General features: G+C 43.0%; 1 protein-coding gene across 2 annotated transcripts in view; it reads left to right on the forward strand.

Annotated features, from left to right (window-relative positions):
• The first annotated feature begins 16 nt into the window (after positions 1-16).
• The window catches only part of STK4 (serine/threonine kinase 4), a 44,263-nt gene continuing 21,134 nt past the window's right edge, over positions 17-23,145 (forward strand). The window contains exons 1-11 of one of the 2 annotated variants that reach the window (XM_084218141.1): positions 17-95; positions 2,625-2,705; positions 3,551-3,679; positions 5,499-5,613; positions 6,122-6,286; positions 6,685-6,852; positions 7,084-7,221; positions 7,897-8,025; positions 8,452-8,505; positions 10,293-10,479; positions 22,514-22,671. In XM_084218141.1, the coding sequence (XP_084074267.1) occupies positions 64-95; positions 2,625-2,705; positions 3,551-3,679; positions 5,499-5,613; positions 6,122-6,286; positions 6,685-6,852; positions 7,084-7,221; positions 7,897-8,025; positions 8,452-8,505; positions 10,293-10,479; positions 22,514-22,671 (1,356 nt within the window). In that variant the 5' untranslated portion in view covers positions 17-63. The remainder of the gene's footprint in view (positions 96-2,624; positions 2,706-3,550; positions 3,680-5,498; positions 5,614-6,121; positions 6,287-6,684; positions 6,853-7,083; positions 7,222-7,896; positions 8,026-8,451; positions 8,506-10,292; positions 10,480-22,513; positions 22,672-23,145) is intronic. The other variant, XM_084218142.1, reaches the window with a different exon arrangement.

Genomic DNA, 23,145 nt, shown 5'->3' on the forward strand with positions numbered 1-23,145 from the left:
GAAGCGGCGGCGGAGCGGTGCCATGGAGCAGTGAGGGACGGACCGGCTCGCCGACAGACCGCCATGGAGACGGTGCAGCTGCGGAACCCGCGCCGGTAAGCGCGGGGTGTGTCCCTGCCGGGACCGGGGATGCTCCGGCCCGTGTCACCCCCTTGCTGTCGGCGCGGGGCCGGGAGCGGGGCTGCGGGCGCGCCGAGCTCCGGCCCCCTCGGTTCTCCGGGGCGCTGCCGCTGCCCGGAGCCGCGGGGCCGTGGGCAGCAGCCCGTGGCACCGGGCAGGTCCGTGCTGGGACAGCCCCGCGCTCAGGTGCGGGAAAACGGCTGAAACCGGAACGCTGGGGAGAAGGCGCTGCCCGCGCTGCTGCGGGAGCTCCCGCCGGCTCCCGCGGCTGTACCAGGTGTGCTGGCCCGTGCCCGTGGGGTGACACAGCCTTGGTCACTTGTTCTCCTGTCGTGTCTCTCCTTGAGTGAGTTTTGTGCGGTTCTGTGCCCCCGGTGCCGTGTCCGGGCGCCTTGCCCAGCCCTGGCACTGCCGCCTTCCCGCCGTGCCCGGGCACACCGAGCACACCGAGCACACCGAGTCCCGACCCTCGGGGGTTTCGGGGCGACCCCCGCACGAAGCCGTGAGTCCCCTATCTCGGGCTGCCAGGCCGGGCCGGGGCTGCGGGGCAGAGCCGGAGGTCGGCGGCAGCTGGAATGAAGTGTCGGTGTCAGAATCCTATCAGTGCTTCGCAGCTGGGGCCCGGGAACGCTTCGGCAGCGAACAAAGGAAGCTGCTGGCGCTGGTCCCTAGTGGCGTTAGCCCCTTTGGTTAAACAGTGATGTATATTCTGTTAAAAAACAAAATAAGCTTGGTTTTATTCTATAATTGCTTATGCTGGTGTTTACGGGGCAGGTGATTAAGATTAGATCTGAATAACAGCAGAGGTGAGATTGGGTTTGTGTTGCTGTTACATCTGTGTGGTATAAACATCCAGGAGAACGGCAGAGTGTGTCAGCAGTGAGTGCACAGGACAATGCAAAGTAATTGGGCTGCTGGTCTCCAGTAGAAATTAGGCTGTTTGCTGCAAACACATTAGTTGTCTGGTTATTGTGTTTGGGTATGTGAAAAGTCTTTTTTTTTTTTTTCCTTTTATGCTAGTAGAATTTAGGCCTCAACTTAAACAAGAAGGATTTGCCTCTCGCATCACCACATTTTGGGCTCCTTGGAAATGGTGGCTTATGTGTTTTCTGGTGCATGTATTACTTGCTTTTCCCCTTTTCCCACACCTTCTTCCCTCTCCGTTTTCACAGGGACAAGTAAATTCTGTTTAATGCTTATCTGAGCAGGGAAGCTAGCAGCTACTTTCAGTATTTCACCACTTCCTGACTCTGCTTCTATATAGTGTTTCCTCTGTTTCAGGAAGCCATTGTATGTGCTCCATGTGTGAGCTGCTCCTCCCGTGTGGCTTTTGTACATAAACATAATAGCCAGGGGTCAGTGAATGGTTTTTCATTCTATTTCTGAAGAAATTGGGTTAAAAAGTTATATATTTAGTATAAAAATTAGTATTCCTGTGACTGGAGTCCTGATCTTTAGCAACAGCTGTAAGAGCTTTCAGGAGTAATTCGCAGTTGCGGGCAACCACACGTGTTTTACTTTAAACACCAGTCAGTGCTAGAAACTCTGAGACTCTTTTAAGTTTCTGTGTTTAAAAAACTCGAATGAGCTGGAGTTTGGAGTTTAGGGAGTTTGGAGGGGGTTTTGTTGGCTCATTTTTGTTCTTGTCTATTGTTGTTTCAGATTTTTTTTAGTTCACATGAAAATGAAAGAGCACTTGTTTGTGGGCTGTTGGATACTCTTACCAGTGACAATAAAATACTGTTTTCAGACCTTTTTGTTATGTAGTCCTTAGCTGTTTCAGGAGGTTTGGTGAACAGCTTTCCAGTGTAGACTCAAACAAATATGATTGAGCTTCTTGTTGCTCCCTAAAAGCTGTACTGGGGGAAAGGGGGGCAACGTGAAGAATCACAGCACATGGCAGGTTTTTATTCCTAGAAATTATTTCAGCTGCCTCTTATTAGCAATACTTTAAGAGGGATGGCTCTTAAGATGCTGATAGCCAGATACAGTTTCCCTTTTCCAGTCTTCCTAGTAAATGTCCAGGCCCATGAAGTTAAGATCTGAAGTTTTGATGTTAAAAATGTGCAGGTGAGAGCAGTGTTGCCTCCTGCCTCCCAACAAATGTATTCCACACATACTTTAATGATCAAGGAAGATAATGTTGCCTTTTTTGGTAGGTATCCTTCCATTCCAGATATTGAAATTCAGCAGATAGGTTCAATGGCTTCAAGACTGTGCCACACTGAGATGTGACCACCAGCATATAGATCCTGAAACTGTTTTCTGCCAAGAGGAGCTGTGCCTGCTCACATTCTCTTCTTAGTAATTCCCAGTCCTTTTTTGCTATTGGATGCTAATAATATTCAGTCTCCTCATCAGGTGAAATAAACTTACTTCATAATGAATTTGCTTCATCCCAAACCTTTTGTATGTTTAAGTGGTGCTATTTATTCTTCTGTTTCAGCAGAGCCCAAACTGCCATAAAATTAAATATAATAATTTCTGCCTTCTTACCCATACAGGCAGCTGAAGAAGTTAGATGAAGACAGTTTAACCAAACAGCCTGAAGAAGTATTTGATGTCCTGGAGAAGCTTGGAGAAGGGTATGTGTTGTGTTCCAGTGGGCCCAGTGTACATTTCTCTAGGAAAGCACATCTGTGTAATGGAGATGTGCTCAGTGGACTCTGATGTTTCACTTTTGTCATGGTCCTCTTTCTGAAAGGTAGCTACTGACATAGTGACATTGTTTGGTTAATAACAGAATAAAGAATATGTGTCCCAAGAATGCAATAGCCTAATTCAAATAGCAGCTCAGTAGTGGGGAGTTTAAAAGTTTGTGAAAAATCCCAGCCTGGAGTTGGTAGAGCCCTGTGGGAACTCGAGAGATTTTGTAGTTCATCCCCGGTACCTCTTGAGGCAGATCTGCCTGGTGGAAGTGAACGTGTGATGCTGTGCCCTTTGGTGAGGCAGAGCAGCATGGGAACACTCCTGGAATGATATGTTCACTGCCTTGAGCAGTTTGAAAAGACTGACTTGTAAATCTGCCTGGCTGCTGTAAGTAAAGAGGCTGGAAATAAGAGTGATAATATCTGACAGGAACAAGCAAACCTCTCTGACCAGGGTTGTAGTTCTTACTGATGCTCAGCTTGTACTCTGTGCTGGAAAAAGAGAATTTTTAGGTGTCGAATTTCTGTAAAAGGCCATTCCAAAGCTGTGGTCAGTGTAATGATGGTGTGCTCTTTCCTCACTGCCACAGTGTGCTGACTTATTTGTATTACAGTGCTTAAAAGTTAGTGGGCTGATTATTTACATTAAAATGCAAAATATTTTTAATAAAAGGATAGTTAATGTTTTACCTGATGGTTACACTAGCAAAAAGCAAAACCATAACATTTACATTTTTAAAACATGACTGTATTTAGTGTTTGTTTAATGTTTTGTTTTCTAGTTCTTATGGCAGTGTGTTCAAAGCCATCCATAAAGAAACGGGTCAAGTTGTTGCAATTAAACAAGTTCCTGTGGAATCTGACCTGCAAGAAATCATCAAGGAAATTTCCATAATGCAACAATGTGACAGGTAAGGGTGTGCTGCAAAGGAAAAGCATCACCTGTGACCTGGCATTTAATCAAATTAGAGCCATGACGTTGCCTTACATGTTTTTTAAAAGACTGGACTTGTACAATCAAGTTACCTCATATCTGAGGTACCTTAGCTGAGCATTTGGGTAGTGCAGAGGTAAGACAGCTGAGGTGTAGCTTGCAGCAGGAGAGGGCACTGAGCTGAGTGCAGAGCCCTGCGCTGGCTGCCAGCCCTGTGAGCAGTCGCTGCCTCCTGCCCTGTCACTTCTTGGGCAGTGGGACCTTGATTGTGCTGCACAGCAGCTGCCCTGCCCACAGGGGTGGTGGTGGCTTCCCAGCAAGGCTTAGAAAACTGTCAGAAGGAGGTTTTTTGTTTCTTTTTCAAAGGGCACGTGGATGAGAGCCGCTAATGCGTGACTGCTCTTGCGTGTGCACAACCTCTGTGCTGTCACCTGCTCGTGTGGCAGGGCTGTCCTTCCTGGTCCTGCCCTGCCTCTGCAGGCTCTGCTGCAGTGCGAGCTGGCTGCTGATCTGAGCATCCCCTGAATGCCCTGCTGCCAGCTCTGTGGGCTGATGGTTGTTGTTCTCCTTTGTGCATGTTTTTATAGGAAGAGATGCTGCAGTGACTTAGCCAGTGAAGAGTTTGCGGGTAGGGAAGACCCTCTCAAAGTCCAAGGCTGAAGGTTTTTAATTCACTCATTTCTTCTGGTGTTATGAACCTGGCCTTAGGAAACACTACTTTGAAGAACTTCCTGCATGGAAAGCCATTTGAAATAAATTACATGAGCAGTATAAAACTGTGGTCCCAGTCACCTACTGAATTGCATTCCATTCTCGCTGTAGTTAAATGAAGATGACTTAGGGGCAGGCAGCAGAGTGTATCTTGAAAAGAAATTGTTCCTGAAAAATCTTACTGTGTAACTTGAAATGCATTACTACTTTCTCTTAAATTAAATATTTGTATTGTAAGGCCTAAAGTGAGACCTTAGAGTTGTGAACAGCAGAGGGAGTGAATCACTGGAGCATCACATTTTCTGTGCAAGCATTAAGGGACACTGTGCAGTGTGACTGACTTGCTAGTTTTAAAGCTTTTTCATTAGAAAATGTTCAGCAGAGAATAGATTAAACATGCTTTTGTTCCTTAGCTCCATTCCCATCAAATCAGGGACAGTCTTTCTGTTAGTTTTTGCTTTGCCTTTTGCAGAGGACACATGGTTTTTCTGAGCAGTGTATTTTACTGGGTTTGCTTTTTGGGCAGCTGACTGAGACAGTCTTAGGTTGTGCTGAGATCCTAAAAATATATCCTGGACTAAATCAAAGCGACAAGTAGGTTCACGTGGTAGTGGGGGAACATTTGTCTTAATGAGCATGATACCTATTTTCCAGCAAATTTTGGGCTTTATTTATTGTTTCTGTTTGTTTGCAAATGTTCTGCAGCACCTTTTTCAGGGGCTGCTGTGGCCTGTTTCCCATTCCTTGTCCTGCCCCAGCACTGACCCTGCTGTAACCTGGTGCAGAGAGCTGAACCACACTGAAGGCTAATCACCCCTTGTTTCCCTGGGATTTGTGGGACAGTTTAGCTCCCTGGAGTGACTTACTGGCAGGTCATATGAGTCCTGCTGTGGGAACAGGCTTGGCAGGACTGGGGAGCCCTGTGCAGAATTCAGGGTGCTCTGGAATACTTCTGCTCTGCGTTTCAGTGGCACCCCAGCACTGAGTTTCTAAAATGTACTTAGGGTCTCTGCAGTGTATTGTGCTTATTCAGTGATGCTGGCTCCTGCTGTTTGACCCTTTGTTTTATCCTTCTTCTTTCCTAGTCCTCATGTGGTGAAATACTACGGCAGCTATTTTAAGAACACAGACCTGTGGATAGTCATGGAATACTGTGGTGCTGGATCTGTCTCTGACATAATTCGGTTACGAAATAAAACTGTACGTGTGTCCTTTCTCCTTTGAGTGCATGGGTGGGACTGTGGATGTCCAGCAGCTCCAGGAAGCTGAGTAGTTAGGGCAGAATTCTGAGTGTTCAGTGCCTGACACAACCATTGGCCATAATTTGAGATGCAGGTCCTTTGAAAAACTGATTACATTGAGTTTTGGTTCTCTGGACAATTCAATTGGTGTGTTGGTTTTCTTGAAAACCCAGACTGATTCCAAGTAAGACTCTACTTTGCCTTACTTTGGTTATTTCAGGATAAGAATTACTAGCTGAGAAAGGGGTATGGCATATGAAATGTGATTTTGTGTTTATGTATGCTGGCTGTGATCTAATTATGCTACATAATGCTGTAAGTCAATAACTGATTCCCCATTGGTATGACAACCTTTAGTGAAGGCAATTAAGTGGCAATTAGTGAGTCTCAGTAAAATCACAGACCAAAGCACAATAGTGCTGTGTCTCATCCACTGGTATGTTGGCAGTAACTCTTCCCTTCTTCAGCTCACAGAGGAGGAAATTGCTACAATAGTGCAATCGACACTGAAAGGACTCGAGTACCTGCATTTTATGAGGAAAATACACAGGGACATCAAAGCTGGAAATATATTGCTAAATACAGAGGGACATGCTAAACTTGCTGATTTTGGAGTGGCAGGACAGCTTACAGTAAGTAAAACCAGGGTGGCTGTGTTCATTTCAGTTTCTCTTTTTAACCTGTGTGTGTGATGGGGTTGTGGAGCTGGACAAATTGTTCATAGCTGGTTTTTAGCCCTTTGCACCATGACATGCTAAACCAGCAGCAGATTAGAGCAGATCTTCCTCTGTGGAAGCTGTTACAACTAAATAATGGTTTGCAATAGCATTTGCTGCTTTTTTTAGGATACTTTCAAGTTCTGTGAGCACATTTTAATTGATCTTTGCATTCTGTATTCTAGTCTTGCTGAGTCCCATAATCTGCATGCGTGCAAGATAATTAGGGTGATAATTAATGATGATTAATCATTAATGCCTGTTTGTGGCTAATACAGTTGCTGTTGTCTGGATCTTTATCCTCTTCTCCTCAGGACACCATGGCAAAGCGGAACACAGTCATAGGGACCCCATTTTGGATGGCTCCAGAAGTGATTCAGGAAATTGGGTATAATTGTGTGGCAGACATCTGGTCCCTGGGAATCACTGCAATAGAAATGGCTGAAGGAAAGCCACCATACGCTGACATTCATCCCATGAGGGTAAGGACTGTGGCCTTAAATGTACTGCTCTATGGAAAAGGTTTGATATCATAGCTAACTCAATCATATCAGCATGCAGTCTTGTTTTTAATGTATAGAACAAGTTGTTTTCTTTCAGTTCTCTGTACTGTTGATTAAATTAAAAACAGGTCTTTGTCAGAAGAATGTGGATTTATGTTGAATTGTTGGTTTTAAGCTTTGTTGTGGAAATCTGAAATATTCTGCTTTCAGGCAATTTTCATGATTCCTACCAATCCTCCTCCAACATTCCGGAAGCCGGAGCTGTGGTCAGACAGTTTCACAGACTTTGTGAAGCAGTGTCTTGTCAAGAGCCCGGAGCAGAGAGCCACTGCAACACAGCTGCTGCAGGTCTGCCTTTTCTTTGGGGAGCAGAAATTCTGGGGGAGGCTTGTCCAGGGTAGGCTGTGCTGTGTGGCTCTTGAGATGTTGGTTTCGTTTCTTGCTGCTCCTGCTCACTACAGATTTTACTTTTTAGTAACTCATTTTAAAAATTTCACACAACTTCAACTTCTCAGTTCTCCTCTAAGAACCAGTCTGACTGCAACTTCCTTTGTCTTCTCTGGGGTGTTTTTGTTGTTTTGGCTTTCAGAGTTTGTTGTTGTTTTGCTGGTTTGGTTTGGTTTGGATTAGTTGTTTTACTTTCAAATTCCCACCAGCACTGCCAAGAAAGTGTCTCTTAAAACACAAAACAGGGCAGGCTAAGTGTAAGTGGTTGCTCAGAATGTTCCAGGCCTGGTAATGGTCTGTGTAATTGGTTCTTGACAGCTAAGCTAAGGAAAGAGGTAAGTAGAGCTGTGGGTGGTGAATGAGCCCAAGGTCTCACATCAGTTGTGCCCTTGGAGCTTGATCTTGTTTGGAGGGTGGAAGGTCTCCCTCCTGTGCCAAACAGGAGAACTGGGTAATTATTTTACAAATGTTTTGAGTTAAACCTTAATTTGATTTGAAGTAGGCCATAGTCAGAGTGTTTTACTGTTCTGTCCTGCTTTGGATGCAGTGCTTATTTGTTTTTAAAATATTTCTCAGCATCCATTTGTTAAAAGTGCCAAAGGAGTATCAATTCTGAGAGACCTGATTAATGAAGCAATGGACATCAAGCTGAAACGCCAAGAGGCACAGCAGCGTGAGCTGGATCAGGAGGATGAAGAAAATTCAGTGAGTATTTAATAGCAGCAGTGTGCAAAGTCCAAACTCTCGCTCCTTTCACAGGGCTTAACTGCTTCAGGTTTTGTTTTTGCAACATTTTGCCCAATTGCCAGTGGATTTGACTTAGTTCTGGAGTTTTCTACTTTATGACTGTGTAACCTGATGCTTGGTCCCTGCTCAGGCTGTATTTGAGTGGGACAGGCAGCATATGTGGGGTCCTGTTCACCTTACAGTGTAGCTTGAGGCTGGGCTACAAAGTGCTGTATGCAGAAGACTTGATTCATTTTCCCAGTTGGATTATATTATTTATGCAGTAGTGAGAATGTTTTCATTGTAGATTGAGGTCTTAGACTGCTCTCCTTGTACAGAATAATAATATCATCTCTGATGCACTGTGATATAAGCCTGTTGTGTTGTTTTACTGTTGTGCTTTAGAACATCCCTTATAGAAACTTTCTTCTACACAAGAGCAACCGACAGAAGCCTGAGGTGAGGGCATGGGAAGTGTTCAGGGCTTGCTGTGAACTTCAGTTTGTTTCAGTGGTTACAGCATGTGGATTTGGGAAGCATGATCAAAGCTGGTTTTTGAGCCTCTGCCTGCTTCAGCCTGAGCAAATGAAATGGGCAGCACAAGGCATTGTGTGCCAGCCCGGCTCAGGAGTGACACTTGAGCAGCATGGTCCCTGGTATCTGTGCTGAACACGTTGTGCATCTGGTGTTGCAGCCTAGGACTGGATCTTTATTCAGTGTGGAAGTGACTTTTCTGGTCACATTGCCATGATGTCAATTCTACGAGTACTGTCCCTACCCTGAGTTTTGTCTCTGCTGTCCCTTCCTCATTTCTGACTGATCTGGGGTCACAGTGCTGAGAGGTGGTGTCTGTGTGGTGGAGTTGAGTCCTCTCTGTTGGTGTGTGTGTTTTCCTGAAGCTTCTCTACTCCCTGTCTGCTAACAGAAAAGCTTCCCAAACACTTCCCAAGGGATGTGAAAACTTCTGATGCAGTCCTTTGTTAAATGGTGTGTAGCTGATAAATTTATTACTTCCTCTCACTCACTCACCTCCACACAAAATTAATTCTCCTCTATTAACATCTTGTGTAGTTTTCTCCTCTCTTGCTATTGGTTTTGAGGTTGGGAAGTAAATTTTATAGACACTCTTGGCACAACAGGTAAAATGCTGGGAATGTCAGAACATGGTGAGGTGACTTCTTTGTTTCCATGACACTGAGATGGAGCATTACAGCTTGATGTGCAACACCTGTGTGTTTTCCTTCTAACACTAACACAGATCAGTATGGCCATGGTCACATAAAGAATCTGAACTTCATCCTGAGAACAAAACAGGAGCATCTCAGCTAAGGGGAGATGCCTAGAAACTCTTGTGTAAACCTAGAAAGGGACTTCTGTTCCTGCAGTTGGATAGCTGGTCCACATATCGAAGAAACCACATGGATTGTGGAAATCTTGACCCAGCTCTTCATGAAGTGCTAGTCACAATACACATTTAGTGAAGCACACAGCACCTGATGGAGCTGCCACCTTTGGCTAACATAATTCTGCTAGGAAGTTGTTCTGCCAGAATTGCTTTGAAGAGGTTGTGTTTTCCTACAGAATCAGTCTCCTAAGCCTTGGCAGCAGTAATTCCAATTTTTGTTATTAGTCCCTTTAAGCAAATGGAAAGATAAAAAGTAATTTTCATTTTAAAGTTACCAAACTTTGATAATTTCTTTGAATCCTTTTTAAAGATTTTCAAATGTAGTTCTTTTTTTTTTTCAGTGCCCCTGAAGTTTATAATGAGTAAAACTACATAAATGTTAGAAATAGAAAAAAAAAACAGGATGAGGGGCTTTTCTTTCCATGTACCACATACTCTCCAGACTTAGACCTGGTGACTCCTCAGTGAGCTGTACCACTGGAGACAGTGGGTTAGGGTCAGCCCTCAGGACTGCCTGCATGAATAGAAGCACTGATTGAGTGCTCTAATCTACTCTTACAGATGCTTCAGCAGCCTCAGAAATGAGATACAACTTGCACTGAGAAGTTTCTGCTGACTATTTATCTGTTCTCTTACTTATCATGCTGGCAGAAAAGTGTTCATTAGTTTTCATTACCTGTTTGGAGATGACAGGGAGAGAACAGAGTGCATAAACCAAATGTAGCTTCTGTGTGTGTCTGTAAAAACCTCTGAATCAGTGTGACTTGCCAGTGTCCTTAAACACAGACATTCTCCATGGCCCTTCATCAGTAAAATCTGTATTTGTGGCGTGTTTGAACAGGAGGAGGATGAGACGGATTCAGGCACCATGGTGAGGGCGAGTGGAGATGAAACTGGCACAATCAGAGCTGTGAACACCATGAGTGATGGAGCCAACACCATGATAGAACATGATGGCACCCTGGAGTCCCAGCTGGGCACAATGGTCATCAACTCCGAGGAGGAGGAGGAGGAGGGCACCATGAAAAGTAAGGAAACATCTCTGACTTCTGGAATGTTGCTTAAAGCTTCATGTGGGCTATGATATGTATTCCCAACCTACTTTGATATTTTTGGTTGATTATTGTGTCTTTTGGATGTAGGGAGCCAAAACTCTTAGGTCAGTGCTCTGTGAGAAACCTTTCTAGGTCCGAGTTTCAAGCCATGCTGAAGTGCACAACTTCCACAAGCTTTTGTGTTAGTCAAATAAGATCTGATTCTAGCTAGTAATTTGGGGTGGTTTTTTGTCAGTTCCATTTTGCTGGTTTTGTATTTTTCACAGGATGTAGAGGGGGACTCTAGCAAGGGGTTAATCACAAAATGTGTGTTGCTTTAGACGATGATCTGGCTGTAACCTGGCCTCTGAAAGCTGTGAGTCTGTTGTAGGAGTGATGCATGCAATGGAGAGACAGATTTATGAAATGACAGATATATTGCAGGCTTCATCACATCAGGACAGTTGGCACTTCTCTGGAGTGGTGCTCTTCCTTTGTGTTACTGCAGTCACTGAGGTCAACCCAGTGAGCTGTGCTGCTGTTCCAGACATTTGGGTTGAAATCCATGCTGCCCTAAAACAGGAGAGCTTACTAAAGCCCCAAGCCTTGTCAGAGGATGTAAGATTTACAATTATGTGACTGGTAGTCTTACAGCTTGAGCTGGAAAAGGGTTGAAAATATTTCTTTGATTAAAGAAATAGCAGGGAGAGCCTTCCTAGAAAAGTATGACTACAAGAAAAGGAATCTTTTCTGAATTGTGGGTTCTCGTAGAAATCCATTCCCACTGATTTGTTAACCTCCCAGTCCTGGGGCAGAGGTAGTCAGGGATGACTCAGTGGCCAGCCTGGATGTTTGTTTGCTCAAGGACTGGAGAAAGTGCTGACTGAGGGCTTAGCAGTACTCAAGTATGATCACCACATGCAAGGCTTGTTCTTTTGGCTCTGGCACTGCTTCCAAAGACTTCCTTGGCCATCTGGTATTGAGCCTTTAGCTGTTCTTCACAGGAGTTTCCTTTCCTCAGGAATATCTGTGCTGAAAGCTTCTTCCCTGTCAAGACGCTTTGTTTCACAGGCTTCAATGTTGGGTTTGAGAGGGAGATTTCAGCAGAATCCCTTTCAAGATTTTTCCAAACTTAGATAAACATGATTCAGCACATTAAAACCCAGAGGTGTCAGTCCATGTAGCAGCTTGGGGCAGCAAAGACAATGATGTGGTGGAACGAGGTTGGTCTAGCAAGGAGATGGATGGAGGCTGAGAGCAGCAAAAATGTCATCCAAAGGGACATTTCAACAGTACTAAATGAACCTGGTGAAGCTGCAGTTTCTTTACTAACAGCCAGCACTGATAGTTTCTCATCCTCAGTGTGTGTTGTTCCATTTCATGGCTCACAGTAGCAGAGGTTTTGCTGTCTGGTGCTCCTGCACTGCCAGCACTGTGGAACTAAAGCACCTCCAGAGTTTATCTTCGGTGTTTGACATGTGCTTGCTTATCTTCTGGCTGTCTTTGAAAGGCTGCAGTGCTTGTAACTCAGAAGCACCTGGTGCTGTGTGTGAGGTGGTGTTCAGAGGCTTGAGGAGATGCCTTTGATAGTATCTCTTTAGCAAGGACTGCTCAGGTTTTGAGCAGTGAGTTGCCTTGAGCACACCCTCTACCCTCAAGAGGGAGCTCCACCACAAGCTCTGGCACCTCCAGAGCTCCGTGACTGGAAAGTGGAGTTTTATTCTAAACCCTCCTTAGACTTCAGGCTCCTTAAAAAACTCCCAGCTCCTCAGCTGCTGCTGTGCCAGGTGTTCACAGCCAGGTGTGTGGCAGAGGTGCTGCAGCAGCCCTGGAGGTGGTGGCTGGCACTGGCACCGCTTCCATGCCCACAGTGATGCCCAGTCAGCCCACCTCTTCTGCATTTTCCTGCTTGTAGCTTCATTCCAGCAAATCTGATGTTAATGAGAATGATAGGTTTATCTTAACACCCTTTTCTCCTCCTGTGGTGGTGTCACTCTGAAATGCTGGCTGCTGCACAGAGCACTTCCCAGTTTGTTTTGGGGAGGCAAGGCAGTGTCTCTGAGCAGCTTGCCCTTTGTGAGGATTCCCTGCAGCTCCATTTTTCAGCTTGCCATTTACATATTCATAACATTCATAACACTCAGTTCAATGCATTTAGCCCTAAAGCTCATCAGCCTGCTGCAGAACCCTCTGGAGAAAGTGCTTTTTTGTAATCTTACATATAAATATAATAATGCTGTTTGAGAACAACTGAGTTTTAAGGAGCTTCGTTGAATCATATTTTTAAAGACACCTATAATTTTTTTTGGCAGTTTGTCTTATGACTCACAATAGAACCTATTTTTAAGTCAATAAAAAAATTTCTGGTTTGTTTTTTTCCACAGCATTATAGCTTTCCTAGGTGTCCTGGGCTTTTTAACTGTAGGCTTCTGAAGTTGTGTTCTAGCCCTTCTTTCTAATTAAAAAATATAAATCTGTGTCTTAACGAGTTTTTTGTTTGGTTGTATTTCTTTTTAATGTAAAAAGCGTGTAAAGTGTTGCATTTCAGTGTTTTATAGATAGGATTGTCTTAGAAATCCCTAGCAAGCAATTTCCAATAGCCTTGAAAGTGCAAACAACTTCCAGTAGACTTGAAGGTGATTCCTACATAAATCAGTTTGTGACTTCTTAGCTCAGAGGAATCTTGAATTCCAGTATTTTATATTGTAGAGGAAGTTTTGTTTTTCAGTCAATTGAGCTGTGATTGTGTTTGCTTAAATTCTTTCATTTGCTTGGCTTTATTCTGGGCACTCAATATAAATAGTCAGGCATCATTACAAATGTCACTATGACATTCTGAAAGCACTCAAGTGATTGCCTGAGACTGCAGATACTGAATTGTGCTGTGACACATTTTACTTCGAAATCGATTGCTGAAAGATTACTTATGGATTGCAGTTAAACTATTCCAGGAAAACTTTAAATGTAGCTGGAGAGCTGTAGATGAGCAATGATTTGTAATAACAGACATTTCCATTGTGCTTGAGAGCTGGAATAACTTTTGAGCTGTTAATATATCTGGAAATGTCCTTTTTAAATTTTTCTATGAGAGAATATATAGTGCTAGTAAACAGTGAAGCATTTTTTACTCTTCATGCTTTTACTCTTTTCTGCTTTACTTGCTGTACTTGTTTAGATAGTAGAATCTTGGCATGAATTTGTCTCTTTGATTTAAAGAGGGGAACATAATTTTGTAATAATGTTGCCTTCCTTGAACACTGCAATACAATCAGATCCAAGTGAAATTGGATCTAGTTTGTCTAGTACTATAGTCTGCCCTATTTTCTCTGTTAAAGTACATCTTGCTTGCTTAAGCATCAAATAATTGGTGAATTACATTGGAGGATGCAGAACTGCCAGCAGCAGCGTGAGCTGGGCTGTCTGGTGTTTGGGTTGAGAGGAGTGAGGAATCTGGAGACAGGGGATGGATTGTGGCTGTGGGGTTTTTGTTCATGTGGCACACATTCACTGCAGGGTCTGGTGCAGAAATAGACCAGAAGCTTTAATAACACAGTTGTCTCTACCTTGTTAATGTAATGTGCTGGTAAAAATTCTTTAGAGTTTGTAAATGTTCAAAACAAACAATAACAAAAAAAAAAACAGGCTTCATTCTTACACAGTTTGAGGTGGTTTGGGTTTTGTTGTGCTTTTACCATGCCCACACTGCTAGGCATGGTTGTGTCATTTTAAAGAAGTATTTCCCCTTTTGAGGGGGAATTGGGCTTCATTAGCAAATTAAATGAGCTAAGATGCAAACTTGGTAATTTCCTATTTGAAAAATGATTCAGAGTAAGCTTGTCATCTTGGTGGCTGTGTGAGACATCCAGTGGGTGACACTTAAACCTGAGCCAGAGAAATGTTTCTGCCAAGACTCAGGAAACATTTTTTCCCCGTGAATTAACCTGAGATTTTTCACATAAAGCAACGGCTGTAAAACCTGCAGTGTGAGCAGCAGAATGAGAATGGGTGGCAGAAGGATTATGTGATTGCATTAATATTGTAATTGACTGAAGTGTTCCTGGTGTATAGCTGAGGTAGCTATAATATCATTAGTTGTCCAGGAAAGTGCAGTGGCACTTTATCCAAATTGCTCATGCAGCTACCATAGAGAATAACTCCACATCTTGTCAGGATTTCAATTGTGTGTGTGTCAAAGATACTGACCAAAAGTTCTTCTTTTGCCTCTGCTTTTTTCCATGGACAACAACAGCTCTTTGCAGCAGCTTCCCACTACTTAGTGTTATTAATGTCCAGTGGTGCAGTTCTGTGTTTAAAGCAAATTGGTCCATTTAGTCATAATTGAACCATAAAACACTCCCAGCATTATAATGCATTTAAATAACATGCTGCTTATACCAACTCCTACATTGATTAAATTGTTCTCGAGCTGTAAGAATCATCCTCCTGCCACTCTTGGGGTGTGGAGAATACAAATCTGCACAGAGGAATGTTCCTGTTGCTTTTTGACTTTTAATAACAGCCTCTCTGGCAAGCTTGACATAAGCAGTGGCCAGCAAAATTTGTTTAAGAGTATTAAGCTGTGTGAGCATGCAGACAACATTTCTGAGGAATGGAAGGTGTTGTGTGTGCTGTCATTTTTTGGTGGGTTTTTTGTGGTGTGTTTTGGTTTTTTTTTTGAACACTGGCCCTGGTAATTGAAATACTGGCTCTGAGCAGGCTGGAGAATGAGGGGAAGTTAATCCAGGATCTAAGGAGGATGCTTGTCCACCTTTGCTTGTCCTGCACATTTGACAAAGCTTCATTGCTAAGACAAAGTAATTATCTGTTTATCTTGTCAGAGATCCTGAAATTGAAGAAAGGATGTATGTGTTTAACAGAGCTACTTTTGCTGGTTTTAACAGTTTATTATTGAGCACTCCTGTATTTAGTTAGAAAGTGGGGGAATTTTATTTTTTTTTCTGGACAGAAGCATTTTTCTTGGAGAAGATGGGAGATGTGATTAACAGGGTCCTGAGCACTGTGCAGGAGGCAGTGTGCTTCAGGAGACTCAGCCAAGAGACAGAGTGGCAGTAAATCACTTAATGAGGACATCTCTGTCCCATGCACATTCATGCATTTGCACATGCAGGCAAGCTGGAGCCTACCTGTCTCTTCTAAGAATAAACTCACTCCCTACTGGATCAAAATAAATCCTGGAGAAAACCTTGCTCCTAAGCAGGAATAAGAAAAAGTGTAAACTCTTAAATTCCTTCATTGCAGAAGTTCAAAACCAAATTTGTTTCTACCAGCAGATTTTCAAGCTTCAGGGGGGGAAAAAAAATGTTCATTGCAATGTTGTTTTCTGTTCTCTCTAGATAAGCAAATGAGTTTCTGGCTTATGAATAGAAAGGGAGTTAGGAAGTGCTTGCTTGGTTCTGTGCCATGTGGGGAGCCTGAGCTGTTACCCACAGGTGCTGGGTGTGAAGCCTACATCCCTGCTGATGAGGTTGTTTCTCATTGAGATTGATGAGGAGCTGAGCCAGAGGATGCAGAGTAGGAAATGTTCACTTCTTTCTGGATGCACCTTCACATCTCACTGCCTGTCACGTGCAGTGGCTGCTGGACTAAATTAGCATGAGGTGAAAGACATGAGGTGGTCCCTGAAAATCCGTGATGGAGGAAGAAAGCTGCTCTACATTTATAATCATTTCTGAGATTTAAAGCAGAGGAGATCTAAAAGGAGGTCACCTGACCTTAAGCACATTCAATTACTGTGAGGATTTCCTCCCCTATTTTTGGAAGGGTTCTCACTGTGGATGTTACAGCTTGGGGTAAGTGTTGGTGCCATTCTCCTTAGATGTCTTTCACACCTTATTCATTCATAGGTTGATTTTTATGTTCATTTAGGAGTTTCTTATTAATAGCAGAACCTGTTGGGAGTGTTTTGGTTTGATTTAATTTGAGATAGGCCATAATTATGGGGAGACTTGTCCTCATAAAGAGATAAAAAGTGTTACATGCTCTGCTTTTAATGTGAGGAAATTTCAGCTCCTTTTGCCATGGGATGAACTTATTAACGATGGAGCAATTTTTGCTCTGGTTGAATAATTTGACATCTCTCTGCTCTGCTGCTTAAAATGACTCAGTCCTCTTCAGACTGTACAAATTATGCTGTCCAGCTGCTAAAGTTCATCTGTGATCTCTAAAAAATAGCCCAAAGCAAAGAAAACTGCAGTTCCACTTGGAATTTAATATTAATGAAGTGTTGCTTACACATGACCATCAGGCACTTTTTTGTGCATCCTAAGTATGTATTTTCAGTCTTGAAGTTACATAATTGAATATAAAGCAGCAGCTTACTGAGACTAGTGAGGACTAAGGCTTAGTAGAGGTTGCAGCCTCTGAATTTTTGACAAATGCACATACTTATACCAAGGATCATGTCTTAGTTGGAAATCACTAATGTAGGAGTTGATCAATTAATTTTTCTTGATTTATGTCAGCTTCATTGTAAATTAATTTGTAGCATTATCTCCTGACTGTGCCCAGCCATAACTCCAGCTCCAATTTTTGTGGTACAGGGAGGAAATCCAATCATTGTGACTTCAAGAACAGGTATTTGAGTATTAACTGTATAAACTGCCTTCAGTGAAGTGCACACAAAATGTGTTCCTGAGGTTCTCTTACTCTCCCTCTCATGACAAGCTTTGTAACTCCAGAATATTCACCCCAGGTAGACCTTAGCAATCCCTTTCAAGAGGAAAGAATAATAAAACAAGGATTCTTCTGATGTCAAGTTTGAGTAGAGAAGAATAATTTTAGCAAAAAGCAGAAATTTTAGTTTCATTGCTCAGCAAGCTTGTTCAGATAGATAGAAGGCCTTTGTAAATCTCCCTTTCTTTTTGAAAGCATCCTTTGAAACTCATAAGCTTCTGAAAATTTTCAATTGTGAGAGCTGATTTGGCAAAATCAACTAAATGAGTCTTTTGATTTCTGGGGTTAGATGATAGCAAGTGATCTGGTTCATGGATATTCTTTACTGCTGGGTGTGAAAAGTAAATCTCTTGCTGGTTTGATTGACTGGGCTGTTTCTTCTTTATCATTCTGCTTTCTCTGCAGCAGCATCATATGGAAATGCAAATGACTTGGAGGCTCTCCACACTTTCTTTGTCATCTTTTGCTTCATGTGAGGTGGTTTGTGATCTGCAGTCAGCCTCTAAGACTGACCTATTCCATTCCCTCAACTATTCAGACAGGTGACAGTTTTGGAAGGGAGTGGAATGTTGTTCAGTTTTTTGCTTACAAGTTGCCCGTGCTGTAGCCTGGCAGAGGAGAGGAGAGGATCCAAGTGCTGGCTTCTTGCAGAGCCCTGCCTGTACCTGTCAGTGGTGTTTGGGCTGTTTGTGCTTGGACAGGGACTGTCCCAGCCTGCACACTGCCACGTGCAGTTGGACATTGCTTTCCAGTGCTGAAAGACAACACAGAAATTGACGTTTACAGGGATATTTGTTGTGCACAACTTAGAGCATTCTCTACCTTTGGACCCACTAGTTTCACACCTTTTTCTGTGCTCATACACAACAGTACTGATGTTTTTATACTTTTTAAGCATGACTTTAAAACCACCCCACACCTGTGAGTTTTCTGTGGAGGGCTTCTGCTCTTCACAGAATGCAGGCTGAGCTCTGAGCAGCCCTCCCTGCTCTGCACAGCCACTCTGAACCTGCAATTCTGCAGTCAGTTGGACCAGCCCCAGCAGAGCTGTGGTGTTCCATTTGTGTAATTAATATAGCTCCTAAAAGATGACTGCATATCTAAATGATAGACCTTTAATGGCTCCAGGGAGCTCTCACGGCTCATCCTCATGAGCAACTCTTTAGATTCCAAAATAGATGCAACAGTGAAGCCTTTCTTGTCACCACGGGGTGACCTTCTCATAAAAGGCTCTTCTCCACCACAGTTGTGATCTCACTTTCTGTCAAATGTTCATATTTTAGCCTAACCCTATAAAATTAGGAAGTTAAATGCTTTTTGGCACAGACACATTTGGTGCGGTGTCATCTTTCAGCAGCATCTGCTTCTGCAAATAGCAGGGATCGATTTTGGTCTTTGGCTGCCTGTTATCAAAATTTTAAAGATGTAGTGGTGTGACTCTTGTGTTGAATTAATAGCAGGTCATCTTTGGAAAGATGACATTGCTGTTAAGTGCTAAGATTGACGAAGAGAAGTTCAGTTGTGCTGGGATGATAATTGATTTGGTGCAATGTCTTTCTGTCTCTGGGAACGTTTCTGTCCATCTTGCTGCATCCACACCCCTACAGAGATCACAGCAGCAACTAAAATTTCAGATATCTTACATCTGCATTACAGCTATTTCTCCTTTTATATTGCCATCTCTTTTTTTTTCCCCCCCATTTTTTTGTCAGTCAGCAGTCCCTGCTTTCTATCAGTTAAAAAACCAAGCAGCACTAAGATGCAGTGTTACGTGTTGATGTGTGGAAAAGTACTTAAATTGGTGACTAAATGTACTTAAATTGGTGACTAAATGTACTTAAATTGGTGACTAAATGTTGCTTGTGTTTGCAATGCCTAAGGTGGCTTCAGGGTGAGAGGTGTCTGATGGTGGGTGTGAAGAGCATGTGCCACAGAAGCACTTGGGAGGGCAGGGAGCTCTGGTGCTCATCAGGCTGATTCCCTGTGTGCAGTTGTCCCTGGAATGGGACAAGTGCAAAGTCAGATCTGATTGCTCCAGGCCTTGCAAAGTCACTCCAGTCCCATTCTGTTGCACAACCATCCTTGCTGTGAAACTTCCTTCCTTTTGTTCAGCCAAGTTACCCTTTGCAGCAGTTCATTTCCCCTCATCCTCTCACTGGGAGATCTCACAGAAAGTTCATTGCCCTGCACTTCAGGAGAGCAGATTTTGGCCTCTTAAGGAATAAGCTTGGTAGAATATCATGGGATAAAGTCATAGAGGGAAAAGGGGCCCAAAAAGCTGGTTCATATCCAAGGCTAACTTCCTCCAAACTCAGGAGCAATGCATCCTGACAACTGGGAAGTCAGGCAAAAATGCCATAAGGCCTGCATGGATGAACAGGGATCTCCTGGACAAACTCAGCCACAAAAAGGAAGCCTACAGAGGGTAAAAGCAAGGACAGGGAGCATGGGAGAAATTCACAGAAACTGTCTGAGCAGCCAGGGATCAGGTTAGGAAAGCTGAAACCCTGATAGAATTAACTATGGCCAGGGACATCAGGGGCAGCAGGAAAATCTTCTATAGGTCCATAATTTTCCCTGTTCTTCCTTTTGTCAGTGACAGCCCTGAGCTGTGTGGTGCAGTTGGCATGCTGGAGGGAAGGGATGCTCTCCAGTGGGACTCTGCACATCTCTTCTGCCCAGTGCAAGTGCTGCAGTTCTTGGTAAAACACAAAATGTGTGGAAATGAGCGTGGTTATTTTAACTGGCACTCTGAATTAAGCTCTGTTTTGAGTGAACAGTTTTTTAGGAAGTAAATAGACAAGAACTGAATAAGCCAATGTCACTGGAGTGAAACATTTGCTTTCACAGTCTCTTCTGCTGCAAACAGTAATCTTCAAGACAGAACACAAACATGATTTAGATTTTCTCTTTTTCTTCTCCTAGGAAGTCTGAATTATTGAGACCCAGGGTGGCTGTCAGTGAGCTGTGTACAGATTAGCCTGACTAGTTATGAATTCCTCTCTTTCTACAAAATTAGTTGGTGTTAAGCATTGCCATGATTGTCCATAATAACTTACCTCCTGCTTCAAGCAGGCTGAGCTGCAGCAGGGTACAAGGGGTGTGTTTACTTCATTCTAAATAAATGTTTTATCACTCAGCAGTAATTGGATTGTGATTGTATTTCAGTAATTATTCCCAACAGCAAAGCTGTTCTCCACTTTGCAGACGTGTTCTCTGCCTGACCTTCACGCTGCTGGTCTGAAGGTGTCTTTCTTGATCTAATTATGTATGATGAGTTTTTTAGTTTTGTTTTTTAAAAAAGGGGAACTGCTGCCAGGGGTATAATAATTTGTCTTTGCTCCAGTTGTCATGGTGCAAAAGTATCAGCACTTCAGTTCATGCTTGAGCTTTTAGCTGGCCCTGGAGAGGCAGAAAGATGCAGGGCTTTTTCAAAATGCATCCTGACATTTAGGGCTGTGCAGAACCACGCTTCTCTCAGTATCACAACCCAAATATCCTGCCAAGATTTCTCACACTATGTAGAAATTTGTTCTGTATTTAACGTGTCTATAGACAAATAATTTCCTAGAGTATCTTGTAGCTGACCAAGGACTTCATCCACTTCTCTGAGGTTCAGACAGAGTCTGCCAGGGAAGTTCTGGATCACTGGGTGGCAATTTTATATGCAAGAATAATATTCTGAGATTAAATCTTAATGAGTTTCCAGAGCAGCTAATATTTTTTCAGGAGGAAAGTGCTGCTGAATGTCCTTAGAGAGGACTGTTGTGTGACAGCCTGCCTTCTGCACAGACTCTTGTGGGAGAGTCTCTGCATTACACAGACCTTGCCAACCCATCACAGGACATCCCCTGTGTGCCTGTTTGAAGCTCTAAACTCTTGGTTGGTTGCCTGCCTGACAGATTATATTTATTTCAAACGTATGGCATTCAGCTCTGAACTTATTTCTGCACTCCAGACTTTAGGCTGTTCTGATGCCATTTTCTGCTAACTCCAGTCCTGATCCTGCTTTCTGAAAATTATGGTTTCTGCATCACCTAAAACATATGTTTCAAGTATGAGTAACTTATTCTGGAGAGCCTTGTGTTACAGAACAGAGCCATTTAGTGGGTCACAGTGCCTGCTTCCGTGCTGCTGGCAGGTTTTGGTGATTTCATCCCCAGGAGCAGGGCAGTGGCTCTGAGCTGTGAGCAGCCTTTAGCTGTGCCTGCAGCTCTCCTGCTCCTGTGCTGCAGCCCTGTTAATGAGTCTTTGCTGTGCAAGCCTGCCTCTTAGTTTGGGCTGAGACTCTTTGGGAATTAGCTGTGCTGAACCTCAGGACAGCCCAGTTTTGGTGTGCACAGCCTGGGCAGCATCTGGTGCTGGGCTGGTTGCACTAATGGAGAAATCTTCCCTTGGAGATGCTGGAAGCTTTGTAACTTTGACTTGCTGTGAAGTTAAATTTCATGTTTTCTTCCTGTTCTGGCTTTTTTTGTTGCTGTCTGTGTTGGGAATTAGCATTTCCATCCTCTCACATTTCATCACTTCCTTCCTTATTGTGCTGTCATCACCCTAGAAATGAAGCTGCCCTCCTATTTCTTATTACCCCAAGTTTCTTAATTACAGTCTAAAATTGAATGGTTAAACTGTAAAGCTGCCTTGTTTGAGTCCAAGTCTAAGCCTTTCTTCAACTAAGAAAGTTGGTTCAGAAGAGCTAATTTACAAAGAGAAAACTAGGGCAGTAAACTTGAACAGCTACTGACTATTTATAAAAAGGAAAAAAAACAAGTTTTGCAAGCTTAATAAGCTTTTTTACCCAAACAATATAGAAAAGTTGACTGCCTCTACCCAAGGCAAATTTTGTGGTATTTATAAGGTGTTTGTGGTCTTTGAAAGCCTCATTTTTCTCCTGTTCACAAATGCAAAGGTGAGTTTCTTGCAGAGCAGCACTGTTTGTTTTTGAAGCTTGCTCCTTTTGCAGCGCATCCTGGCTGGGATGGAGGAGCCCAGCCTGTCTGGCCAGCAGCTGTTCAGTTCTGGCATTCAGGGCATGGAGTTGGTTACCTGGAGAGTGCTGGCAGGGATGGATTGCAGGTCTAGAGGCCAAGGCCTCCAGCAGTGTAATCACTTCTGTGCTGGGCTTTCAGCTTTCCTTCTCCACTTTTCTCTCTCTCTGCCGGCAGTCTTATGATGGAAAAGCTGCTGAAAAATAGTATTTTAGCAAGTACTTTAGCAGTACTGTGTGATTTAGTGTGTGCTAAAAAAATAAAATCACTTCTGGGTATGATGGAGGGCTGTATAACCAAAATTGTATTTTTCAAAACAACTATTTTTTTCTTATTTTTCATATTTCCAGGGAGGGATGAAACAATGCAGCCAGCCAGACCATCATTCCTGGAATACTTTGAACAGAAGGAGAAGGAGAATCAAATCAATAGCTTTGGGAAGAATGTTTCTGGCCAGACAAAAAATTCATCTGATTGGAAAGTACCACAGGATGGAGACTACGAATTTGTAAGTCTATACTTTGAAATTCAATCAGTGTGACAATCTTTAAGAATTTTAGTCAGCTGCCATGAGATTTTTTTCTTGTTTTGACAGACTAATGGAAACTTGAGGAGGTTCTAATTGCTAATGCATTTGGATGGGGCATTTTGAAAAACTGGTTTTCTTTATGTATTTCTCAGTAATCACAGCCAGTCATTATCTGTAAATGTTCCTTGTTTAAAAGCAAACAAAGGAACAAAAAAGCCTGAGGACATGAAGGTATAAGCTGTCTTGCTTTACTTCCCCATTATGCATTTAAAATTAAAAAAAAATAATTCCAGATGGCAGTTGGAAAATGCAAATCCTCAGTGTCTAGTGTTTGACAATAGTGTTAGAACTATTAAATTTCCTTGTTGTTCTCAAGCTTTGGCACTGGATTTTGTTTTAATATTCAAACATCAAGCTTGTCTTCATTTCTCTTTTCAAATCCTAATTTTCATC

Source organism: Fringilla coelebs (assembly GCF_963513975.1).
Source record: "Fringilla coelebs genome assembly, chromosome: 18".
Lineage (NCBI taxonomy): Eukaryota > Metazoa > Chordata > Aves > Passeriformes > Fringillidae > Fringilla > Fringilla coelebs.